General features: G+C 44.9%; 1 protein-coding gene across 2 annotated transcripts in view; it reads right to left on the bottom strand.

The window, feature by feature from the left end:
• PCSK4 (proprotein convertase subtilisin/kexin type 4) overlaps positions 1-12,291 on the bottom strand; it is a 107,794-nt gene that overhangs the window by 18,813 nt on the left and 76,690 nt on the right. For both annotated transcript variants that reach the window (XM_033957494.1, XM_033957495.1), the window contains exon 13: positions 1,515-1,639. In XM_033957494.1, coding sequence (XP_033813385.1) covers positions 1,515-1,639 — 125 coding nt within the window. The remainder of the gene's footprint in view (positions 1-1,514; positions 1,640-12,291) is intronic.

Genomic DNA, 12,291 nt, shown 5'->3' with positions numbered 1-12,291 from the left:
TTCAATCTCTCTAAAACACAGCCATTCGATTGTGTCACACTCATTGTTCTGATCATATCACACCTTTTCTTAAATCTTACCACTGATTGCTGATTAAACAAATAATTACTTATAAAATTGCCCTACTTACTTTCAAAACTCTCCACATGGGTGTCCCAGATTATCTATTTTCACTACTCTCCCACATGACTTCTCCAGTTATTAAATGATGCCAACTAGTCCTTTCCCATCCTAGGATTGCCCAACTTGAATCTACTAGAAATAGTTTATTTTACTTCCTTGCTCTAGCAACCTGGAACAACTTACCTCTCTCTTTGCAGTGAGCTTTTAAAAATTTCAAGGCAGAGCTCAAAATCTGTTTTTCTTTTAATCAGGCTTACAGCTAATATAACTTCTAGTACCATCCACCAGCCCCAGCAGTAGCAATCTGCCCTAAACAGTCTCTCCCTTCCTTTAATTTCCTTCTTTCTCAGCAGCAACTGCAATTTGCTTCTTACTCCTCTTCTTCTTCCCTTCCCCCTCCCCCAGACCTTCCTCCAGTAATTTCTTTATTGCCTTACTTTTCTTTTTTCACTTTCCACAACCTCTTTGGCATGATTGATGTCTGCCCTAATTTACTGGTGTTATTTTCCTCTTTTGGTTTTAAATATTGTACACCGCTATGTTCTGCACATCATTGAGTGGTGGTATAGAAGTCTTAATTAAACTAGAAACTGTAATAGTGGTATCCCTAATTGTTGTGCGGGAAGAATTCATCACACTGAAGTATGAACATTTGATGGAAGAGATGGGAAGTGTGATTGAACCCTGTAAAAGTGTAGGTTCTATGGTACTATCTGTTGCTATGGGAGAACTAACAGTTATCTCTAGGCATCTTTCCATGGTTTCCTAACTTTTAAATAGACTATCACCATCCATTGATCATTGGATCCCTGATGCTCATCCATTGCAATGTTGGAGATACTCTCCCCCATCTGTAAACACCAGGTCCAGCATTGTCCTCTCCCATGTGGTTCCTTTAGAAGTTACCAGATGGTTTTTCTATGTAGAGAATCAAGGGTCTTCCTACTTCTAGAAGACACTGCCCCCTGGATGTCTCAATTAACATGTAGCAAAATTGATATCACCTAGCAATATACAAGGGTACTAGCACCTGTTATTTTCAGCTGGTGATACCTTGCTTTGTTTGTTCTTAAAAAAACGTAAGAAAAGCCATGCTGACTCAGACCAAAGATCCACAGAGTCCACCATCTTGTCTCTAACAGTGGCCAGTCCAGGTTATAAGTACCCAGCAGAATCCTAAATAATACACTTTAGCAGCATAGACATATACATTCAAACCAAGAAAGGTTTCTGAATCTGATACCCTGTAAATAAAATCAAACAGCTAGTGGTTTAACTCATGCTGATGGAACCATCCCATTTTCACTGAAAATTCTGGGGTTACAAGACCTTCCCTTCCTTTTCAAGGTTAACACTTTCTCTTCAAACCCTACAAGGGACAAATTTCTCACCATTATTGCTGTAATCACCCTTGTTGCGCAGCTCTAGAGACCAGACCCCCTGTGGATCCTCATCCCAGGAATGTGTGGTCATGAAGGACCAATCCCTGTAGCCCCTTGTGCTTGTATCATAAGGCCTAGGGGAGACAAAGGGAACCATTTTACAGAACTCTGTCCTGGAGAAGGTACTTTCTTCTCTAACTACCACCATGCAATTTCTCTAGCTTGAGATAGCCAGCGTTCCAGGCCTACATTGAACCTGCCATACCGCATAAGATAGGAATTTAATTTTTCATTTCTATTCCATGTAACCAATAAAAAGAGATTATGTACTTACCCTAGTAAGCTCTTTTCCAGTAGATAGGTGAGACATTCTAGACAGCTGGGTTATTTCCTCATACCCGCATGCTGCAGAAGGAATTCACTCTGGATTTTTCACTCTGCCTCTGGTATACTTCACTGTGCAGTTTAGTGCCCTCTACAGTTACTACCCAAGCGCCAAGAAGCACCTAATATATGTGAATTAGAGGCACCTGTAGAAACAGGTAAAACAAATTGTTCTGCTCAAAAGTAACTAAATAGTACCATTAACCGTCAACACAGGCTTCAAAGGAGCTTAGAAACTACTCCCCAATAAATGAAACATAATATATATACAAATTCGGCCCAGCCCTCAAGGGCTGACTGGTATCCAAGAATCAGCTTGGAGAAGCATAAACAGACTGAAAACTGAAAGCTGAAAGCAGGTGCAGGAAGGCGGCGAGTCTAGCATGTCTCACCTATCTACTGGAAAAGAGCTTACCAGGGTAAGTACATAATCTCTTTTTCTAGTGCAATAGGTGAGACATTCTAGACAGCTGAGACGTACAAAAGCAGTCTCCCAAAAATCTAGGGTGGCCTCCAGATAATGCAGAAAAACTCTGCGTACATCCAGTTTCTTCAACAAGCAGTCCTGTGTTCTAGAACCCATCGACTGAAAGGCAGGCAAACACTTCCTGATTAACATGGAAAGCTGAAACTTTCAGCAAAAAGGAAAGAACCGTCCAAAGGGAAACCCCTGCCTCCGAAATCCGGAAAATAGGGTTTCGGGAAGACAAAGCCTGCAATTCTGACACACGATGTGCCGAAGTAATGCTGACCAGAAAAACGGTCTTGAGGGTCAAATCTAAGAAGGAAGCATCTCGAAGGGGCTCAAAAGGAGTCTTGGCAAAGCTAGACAACACAAGGCTAAGGTCCCAAGCAGAGAAAGGATGCTTAACCTGCGTTCGGACATTAAGAATCAAGCGACATTAGGATGAGATGCCAATGAGGACCGACAGTCCCGGGCTCTAAATCAGAGAAGCCAAAATGAGGCCTTTATCCACACCAAGCTGAAGAAAGACGAGAATCAGCGAGATTGGAGCTGAATACGGATCCACCTGGTCTTGGGCTCACCAATTTTGGAAGGTCTTTCACGCCTTAGCTTGAGACTACATCATGGACAACATTTTAGACTTAAGAAGAGTATCAACAACCAGGGCAGAATATTCTTTATTCTCTAAGGCTGCACACCAAGAGCCATGCTTTAAGAGCATAAGAACATAAGAATTGCCATACTGGGACAGACCGAAGGTCCATCAAGCCCAGTATCCTGTTTCCAACAGTGGCCAACCCAGGTCCCAAGTAGCTAGCTAGATCCCAAGTAGCAAAACGGATTCCAGCTTCTTATCCTAGGAATAAGCAGTGGATTTCCCCAAGTCATCTCACTAATGGACAATGGCCCCTGAGCTTGGTCACCTGTGCCACCAAAAAATCCACCCTGGGCTGACCCAAAAGCTGCTAACACTCCTGTGCTAGTGGATAGAAGCATGACATAGCTCTAGCATTTTTCAGAGCACCCTCCGGAGAGTCAAACTACTCTGAGACCAGAAAGCTCATATCTGAATATCATGCATAGTCGCAGACTGCGAGCGCACACTACAAAGCCAGGAGGTAGAAGTGGACGGAACCAGCTGAGTGACTAAGTTTAATTCCTGCAAAGACTCAGCAATAAGGTCCGAATACTTAAATAAGTGCAGGATCATAGGATCATCACCAGGATCCAAGGCCCCCGAAGGATCCACAGATTCAGCACACAAGCCCGGATCCCCTGGTCCAGGAAGTGCTGTACCAGCAAACAAGAGATCAGTAAGGTAAAGATCAGCATCCGGATCCCATAGATCAGGATCAGGCAGCGCAACAGCTATAGCAGGCCGAGGCGAGGACGTGCCCACTAAGAGACGCTGCAGAGACAGATTGAGGTTGGGCAGGGGAAGAAAACTGTTTTGAAACGCCGACCACAAAAATTTTAATGAATTTAGAAAAGGAGTCCTGCTCCTGGGGCATAGAGTCACCCTTAGATGACTTAAATTTGCATTTCTTAGGCTGAGGAGGGTCTGCAGCCTGGCTGATTGAAGACCCAGCCATGCCGAGCCCCGAAAGCATTGCCAGCCACCCCGCTGGGCTAGCTGAGTGTTTGATCACCTGCTTCTGCTGGGGGGGGGGGGAGAGAAACTATATTGGGTGCTACAGCCCCCTAATTGTGCCATATGGCGCAAGGACACTCTAAAAGTGCTAAATTTTCATAATCCTGGCAAGAATCCACATGAGAGCCCAAGGATTCCATCCCAGCAGTTTTTAAGGCAAAATTAAAAGTTTTAAGGAAGCAGGGAACTGAAGAAAAAAGATTGCTAAAAATCCAAGATGGCTGCCGGTAAAAAATTTGCACCAAAATTGTGATATTTATCACACTTTCCAAGCTCTAAAAATGGTGATTTTAGGATTTTTCAGGAGGGGGAACACAGGGCAGTGTTCTCCCTAGCGTGTTTTAGCCGGGCGCTCCGCCCGGCTAATTTAGGTGAGTGCCCGGCTGTCATCTTGCATCCGCACCACCAGCATCAAAGCCGTGCTCCAATCCTCTTCCCTGTCCCTACTCCAGGGGTGTCCAACCCGCAGCCCGACAAGGAGTTTTGTGCGGCCCAGCTTCTCCCTCCCTCCAGCGGGTAGTTTTCTGGCCGGCTCCTTTCTGCAGTTGGCTGCGGGTGGCTCCCTTCTGCAGTCGACTGTGGGTGGTGTCGGCTCCTCACGCGCAATCTGTGGCTGTGTCAGAAGCGTTCCCTCTGACGTCACGACGTCAGAGAGAAGGCTTCCGAATCAGCCATGAATCGCGCGCGAGGAGCCGACGCCACCCGCAGCCGACTGCAGAAGAGAGCCAGCCAGAAAACTACCGCCGGAGGGAGAGAGAAGCTGGGCCGCACAAAACTCCTTGTCGGGCCGCGGGTTGGACACCCCAGAGGCAAAAAAGAGAAAAAGTTGAGAAGGCTGAAAGGGAAAAATCAATACGTTGGAGACAGGCATAAGGAAAGAATGGAACAGTATTGAGAAGAGGAGAAAAACTGGACAGCAGACATTGGAAAGAGAATTGGTACAAGATCGACAAAAAGCAGAAAAAGAAACTGGGATCAAGATCATGGAAAAACAAAACATCCAGACAATAAGGTAGAAAAAATTGTTTTATTATGAATTTATTAACTAGAATATGTTAGGTTTGGGATATGTGCATCACAATTATTTTTGTATTCAGTGGCGTAGTCATATACAGCTGATTTGGGGGAGGGACTGGAGCCCAAAATTAGTGGAGGGGCACCAAAATTTCTCTCTGCCTGAGTGCAATTTATAAATACTTGAGCTAGTGGAGATTCCGAAGCCTTGCCAACTGAAGACATCTTCCTCCAGTCTGGCAACTCAAAATCTCCAAGCTTTGCAGCCAAAGGCAATATCCTCAAGCTTGCCCCTGCTTTCATGCATACATGAAAACCAAGGGGGGGGGGGGCAGGGAGGAGGCCCAAAAAAGCAGTAATATTTACCCTGATTAAACGATCCTTCACATGCGCTGCTGACAGCTGATTCAGCACCCCCGTTCTGATGAGGCTCACCATAGCTGTAATAGAAGTGAATGTGAGAACCAGGAACGCGCATCCCTGCTCATCAGAGTGGGGATGCGGAAGCCTGTGGCTGCTCCCACTGTCAGCGGTGTATCTGGAAGATCACTCAGTCAGGATAAGAATTACTGCTTTTTTGGGTTCCTCTCCACAGTGTCCCTTTAATGAAGGTTTATTATTAGATATGTACATCTTCTATATTAGTGATTGCAAATTTGGGACCTGCGCAGCCTTTTTTTTTTTTTGCTCATCAGCTAGCGTTGGTGTTTGTGCGGCCCCAGAAAATTTTTTTGTCCAATGTGGCCCAGGGAAGCCAAAAGGTTGGACACCCCTACCCTACTCCTTCACTAAGAGCAGGGAGGGGTAACTTTCATAGCGTTCCAAGTCGTGGGCCAACCCTCTTCCCCACTCCTACTCCTTCACTGTAAGCAGGGAGGGTTAATTTCCAGAGCATCAAATTTGCACCAACATATTTCCCCATCCCGCCCCACCCGGCTATTTTTTCGTGCCACCCGGCTAGAAAAAATTTCTGGGGAGAACACTGCAGGGGAACATCCAGAAACACTCAAAACCCCACTTTTCCAACTTTTCACAGGGTGTCAGCCTGTATACTCACTGTGACCAGGGAAAGATTAATTCTTCGAAGGCCCCTAGGCACACAAGTACACTGGGCCTCCTAGCCCTGCACCGCCCATGCCCCACCCCACCCCGCCCCATTCCTTTACCTGTTTTCTTATTTACTTCTTTATTTCTACTTGTATTTCTTTTTTTCATTTATTTTAAAATTCAAAATAAACAACAAAAATTACCATACTAGTGCCAGTGTAGTTTTAGCTCTATGCAAGCCCCAGACATCTCAGAACAAATCCTCCCTTCCTTCCCTTCCCACCTACTTGCCCAGGACTTTAACATTAAACCCTTTCCAAAGGTATATAAAAGTGTTCAAATGCATTGTAAAGCAGTAATACTATCCAAAACATAAATCTATATTAATAACCAAGTTTGCAACTCCTCTCAACTAACTCACTCTGTGTCGTCCAACTGTAACCTATACGTATGTATAAACAACCAAATCTGTAACTCCTCTAGTACGTTCCACTCCATGTATGTTCATTTGCAACAAAACAAGGCAAGCAGTTAAAACCCCTAGAGATCTTGAGCTGCTTTACCACAGGGAAGGTAGGTGCACTGGAGCAGATACAAGGTAGAAACAGGAAAAAGAAAAGGGTGAAAACTTTGCACTGATCCAAGCCATACACACTTATGATGTGGATTGCAAAACTTCTAGCCCCTCAAGGGAGTACTAAGCCACAAAGTTTGCGATCCCCGCTCAGGGAAAACTTGGTACCAGCAAGCACAAGCAGGAGTGCTCCGATGCAGAGTAAACATCGGCGTTGTGATTGCTGCACTAAAGAGTGAGCAAAAAGAAGGACAGAGAGCTCAGGGACCAAACACGACATCCCCATCCATCACCTTTTCTACAGCCAGCGTTCCCCAGACAGGAGGAGCACCTACCTGCCTGCGGCTACTGCCCTCCCTGGATCCTGTGTCACGATCCCTGGGCAAAGGCTCGCTTACCTGCAGCTCGCCTTGATCTCCGGGCTGTAACCAGTCAAAGGCATTACCGTGGGATTCATCTAGTCTTCTCCAGAGCAGCCTGCAGAACTGCACCCTGTGCCACTTCCAGCCACCTCTTCCTCCTCCTTCTCCTGCCCCACATGGCAGCCACCACAACCGCCCCCTTCTCGCTGCTGCCGCTCAATGGTATTACTATTTATTATTTTTAATTAGTAACACAGGGCAAGAGAGGGGAGACACCGATGTCACAAGTGTGTCATTTTTTTTTCCCAGGGAAAAAGCAAAACCCCAGCATGGATTACCTGTGTATGAATCAGAGTGCTTCTGCTCCCAAAGAATAGCAACGGCAACCGTTATCTTGCAAGCGGTGCTGCTGCTCGGCTAAAGCTTCCCTCTGATGCGAACTGCTCAGGGGGAAAACAGGAAGCTGCATCAGAGGGAAAGCTTTGGGCTGAGCACCACTTGCAAAATAACGGTTATCATCGATGCCGGGGAGGCGGCAGCGTCATTTGGAAAAAAAAACAACAAAAACTTGGAAAGTTGAATCATCTGTTTGCCCTCCTTCAGCGGATCCCCCTGACAATTTTGGGCCCTAGGCACATACCTACTGGGCCTACCCTTTAATCCGGCCCTGACTGTGACCTGACAGAATCCATGCTGCAAACCTGTTTTCAGCTCTCTTACAGTAGTTGTATGAGAATTTCATTCCCACAATGCTGGGAATGCTTCCTCGAAGCTAATCTTCAGGCTGACAGTCAGACTCCTCTGTCAGACTATACCTCTAGCCCTGTGGACCACTGGATGTGCACCAGGATGGGCGGAAGCGCAAAGACACAGCTTGCACCCTGCAAGATATCGCAAAGCCTAACAGCCTACCCTTGACATCTGTTTAACAGTAGGTGAGACCACTACATGGACGGCCCTGAGCTCCAGAGAAAACTATGCAGGCTGGCCAACAGGTACCCAAAAAGGGATCGGCCTGTCAGCTACAGACCAAAGTCTATGAATTCTCAAGCAGGCAGAACTTCAAATTTGATTCAAGCCATGAAATTACCTGAAAAGGGTACAAATTACATCGAATTAAAACAATAAAATGGGGAGAGCAGAACACACACAACTGCAGTCATGCATGCAGAAGGAAAAAACTGTAGAGAGCGCTAAACTACACAGTGAAGTACACCAGAGGAAGAGTGAAAAATCCGGAGTGAATTTGTTTTGCAATATGCAGGTATGGAGAAATAACCCAGCTTTCTAGAATGTCTCACCTACTGCCTAGGAACAAGGGTTCAAAGTGGACTACAGGAGGCACATACACAATGAAAAAATATTCAGTTCATTAAAGATCAATCAATATTAAGATATTTTCTAAACAGCCAGGTTTTTAACATTTGGTGATAGCATACATATGGAAGACAATAAGGAAAGGGAGTTATCTGATTTCTTAAAAGAGTGAAAGGTATTAAATAATTGTTAGCATGGTGGCATTGTTTATTTCAGTGTTAATAATATTTAGAGGTATATTTTCAAAGTACTTAGACTTACAAAGTTCCATAGTAAACTATGGAACTTTGTAAGTCTAAGTGTTTTGACAGGGAAACATGATTGCAGATAAAGGCCAAATGGCCCATCTAGTCTGCCCATCCGCAGTAACCATTATCTCTTTCTCTCTCCGAGAGATCCCACATGCCTTTCTCAGGCCCTTTTGAATTCAGACACAGTCTGTGTCTCTACCACATCTTCTGATAAACTGTTCCATACATCTACCACCCTTTCTGTAAAAAAATATTTCCTTAGATTACTCCGGAGCCTATCACCTCTTAACTTCATCCTATGCCCTCTCATTGCAAAAGGAATCATACACTTTCTTCAGCTCCATCTCTCTCCCCAGTGGGCTTACTGCCTCTCTCCAGTTTGTACCAAAACATTTGATAGGAATCATTACAATAGGAAATATAAAAAAGAGGGGGTACACTTCTGTTCTCCTCTGTATCAAGAATAATGAACAATGTTAATCAAAACAAATCAGATAAAACAAAGTGGAACAATCAATCCACCTATCTGAGTGCAACCAGCACTAACATTTATGGAGTTTGAATACTCTCAATTCCTCTGTAATGATAAAATGCATTGTACTCATTATACCTGCATGTCATGAGAAGATCTCAGGTTCTGGACAGATATACCTATAATCTGTTCAGGAAAGACAGGGTATATGGAGCCTTACTGAGACCCTGCAAAACAATGTTTAAGGTTCTATGACAGAAAAGGTTGTTTAACCAGAGGATGCAACCTAAGTGCCCCCTTCAAGAATCTGGTTCTATCTGGATGAGAAGCCAGTGAAACCTTTTCCACTCGGGCTCTAAAGCTCGAAAAGCCAGCTACCCATACCTTGAGGGATCCATCCACTAGACCCTATTCGAATCCAGCCTGCAGAAAAGTCAGAACTACTGAAATCAGAGCCCTGGAGGGTTCCTTAGTGTCTTTAGCATACCAAAGTTGAAACATTTTCCAGGCTTGCTGCGACTATTGTTGGCTTCTTAGCTCTAAGAAGAGTAGCGATAACCACTTCCAAATACCTTTTCCATGCTAAAGCTGTGTGCTCAAGGGCCATGCCGTAAGCCTGAAGCGTTCAGGATTTTCCATGGGTACAAGACCCTGTGACAGTAAATCCAGATGTACTGGTAATTTGAGACCTCTGCCTCTGCTGGCACACCAGATCCATGTACCACAGCCAATGCAGAGCTATCAGAATTACCAATCCTGGGTGGAGAGCTATTCTGTGGAGAACCCGGCCTATCACGGACTGTGGGGGGAAACAAATACAACAGCTGTTTCTCTGGCCATGGTTGTACTAAAGCATCCGAACTCGGATCTTCAGCTGAAGACACAGTTTGCTTTCTTGTTCACTGCTAAAGCTATCAGATTCACCGTTGGTTGTCCCCAACACTGCACAATGCATTGAAAGGCTAGCCCGGGACAACAACCACTGCCTTGGATCCAAAGACTGCCAGCTGAGATAGTCAGCTTGTACATTCTCCATCCCTCCTAAATGAGCTTCAGAGATCGCCAGCAGATGGATCTCCACCTAATGGAACAACAACTGAGCTTCTAGATTTAATGGAGCACTTCTGGTGCCTCCCTACCGGTTATATCAATTTTAAGTAAAATCAAGTTGCTTTGAGGCAGATAAAGGCTTTTTAATTAAAACTGGAAAATGCATGATGATGGCTGCCGCGGCAGCATTTTGACACCAAAAAACAGCCTGGGAAGGTTACAGCAGGGTTCAAATAATTCAGGGAAGGGGTTTTTAGAAGTGAGAGACCCTATATCTAAGAACATAAGAATAGCCTTACTGGGTCAGACTAATGGTCCATCAAGCCCAGTAGCCCATTCTCATGGTGGCCAATCCAGGTCACTAGTACCTGGCCAATAGTCCATGCTACCAATACAGGGCAAGCAGTGGCTTCCTCCCATGTCTTTCTCAATAACAGAATATGGATTTTTCCTCCAGGAACTTGTCCAAACCTTTCTTAAAACCAGCTACGCTATCCGCTCTTACCACATCCTCTGGCAACACATTCCAGAGCTTAACTATTCTCTGAGTGAAAACAAATTTCCTCATATTAGTTTTAAGAGTATTTCCTTGTAACTTCATCAAGTGTCCCCCAGACTTTGTAATTTTTGACAGAGTGAAAAATCGATCCACTTGTACCCATTCTACTCCACTCAGGATTTTGTAGACTTCAATCATATCTCCCCTCAGCCGTCTCTTTTCCAAGCTGAAGAGCCCTAACCGTTTTAGTCTTTCCTCATATGAGAGTAGTTCCATCCCCTTTACCATCTTGGTCGCTCTTCTGGAGACACCAGCACCCCAATTTTCCCATAGGCTATTATAGTCTGTACTACTCACTGTGCTATGCTGTACTGATACTATAGCCAACTTCAGCTCTCACTGCAGCTGGATAGTGAAGAAGACCATTGCCTCAAACAAGTACATTCTCAGTCCAGGACAATTCAGTCTTCAGGCTGCCAGTTGGGCCGAAGCCAGACTGAGACCTCAGATCCCCATGGATCTGCACACAGCAACGGGAGGGAGGAAAATGCAGCAGGCACCTGGCAAAGTCCTCCTGGAACACTGCAAAGCCAAACAGCCTGCGTTTAAGCACCTGATAAATCAGGGGTGAGCCTTGATCCCAGGAATACGGTCTCCGAGCAACTTGTTAGTGCAAGCTGACTAGACATGTTCCTTTATGGCAGGGGTGTCAAACTCAATCACATTAAGGGGCTTAAATCCAAAACAAAGGCTAAGTTGCTGGCCAGACCCCGCCCCCATAATAGTACTAATTGTAACACTATTTTTTCCATTCATTTTTCATATATACACACACACAATATAATCTTATTAATAACACATAATGGCCAACCTCCTTAAGAGGTATATAAATTTTTTTTTAAATGTATAGTGTATTTAGCTGCAATAGTAAACCAAGTATTACATGTGTACATACATTGGACAACTGATTTGGTAAACATGTAGCGGTATAGAAGCTCTCAATAATCATAATCATAATGGTTAACCACAAAATTAAACTACACAAGGCACACTGTATACTTCTCAACATTCATTCCTACCAGAACACAGGTAACCCCTATGCAAATATGGGACCAAAAACTAAAAGTGCTAATATATACAAACGAAACCCTAAGATTCAAGACTCTGCAAGCAGTACAACCCGAGAAAAAGAAACAATTGCATTTCTTCCTGAATAGTGGAAAATATAGACAGATGTAAATTCTCAAAATTGACACAATTCAATCACTAAATTGAAAATAAAATCATTCCCTCCTACCTTTGTTGTCTCCCTCCCTCCATGCTGTACCTCAATTAGGTGCCTCCCTCTGGGGGGTATCTTACCTTCTGGCCTATTCCCGCCTGGCTGTTTTATGCTGCCCGTTATCTTCTGGCCGGCTCCCTCTTCTTCACTGTTGTAATGTGCAGAAAGCCACGTGTGGCGGCTCCTCGCATGTCCTGCACCTCATCCGGAAGCCTTCCTCTGACATTGCGACATCAGAGAGATGGCTTCCGGTTCAGGTGCAGGACGCACGTAGGAACCGCTGCCCACAGCTTTGTGCATTGCGGCAGCGAAGAGAGAGCCGGCCAGAAGATAACACCGGAGGTGGCAATGAAAACGCAGCATCGTGGATGCATAAAATAGCTAGGCGGGCCAGATTCGGCCCGCAGGCCTTGAGTT

The sequence above is a fragment of the Geotrypetes seraphini genome, chromosome 8 (assembly GCF_902459505.1).
Source record: "Geotrypetes seraphini chromosome 8, aGeoSer1.1, whole genome shotgun sequence".
Taxonomy (NCBI): Eukaryota; Metazoa; Chordata; class Amphibia; order Gymnophiona; family Dermophiidae; genus Geotrypetes; species Geotrypetes seraphini.
This window is presented reverse-complemented; position numbering and strand designations above follow the sequence as displayed.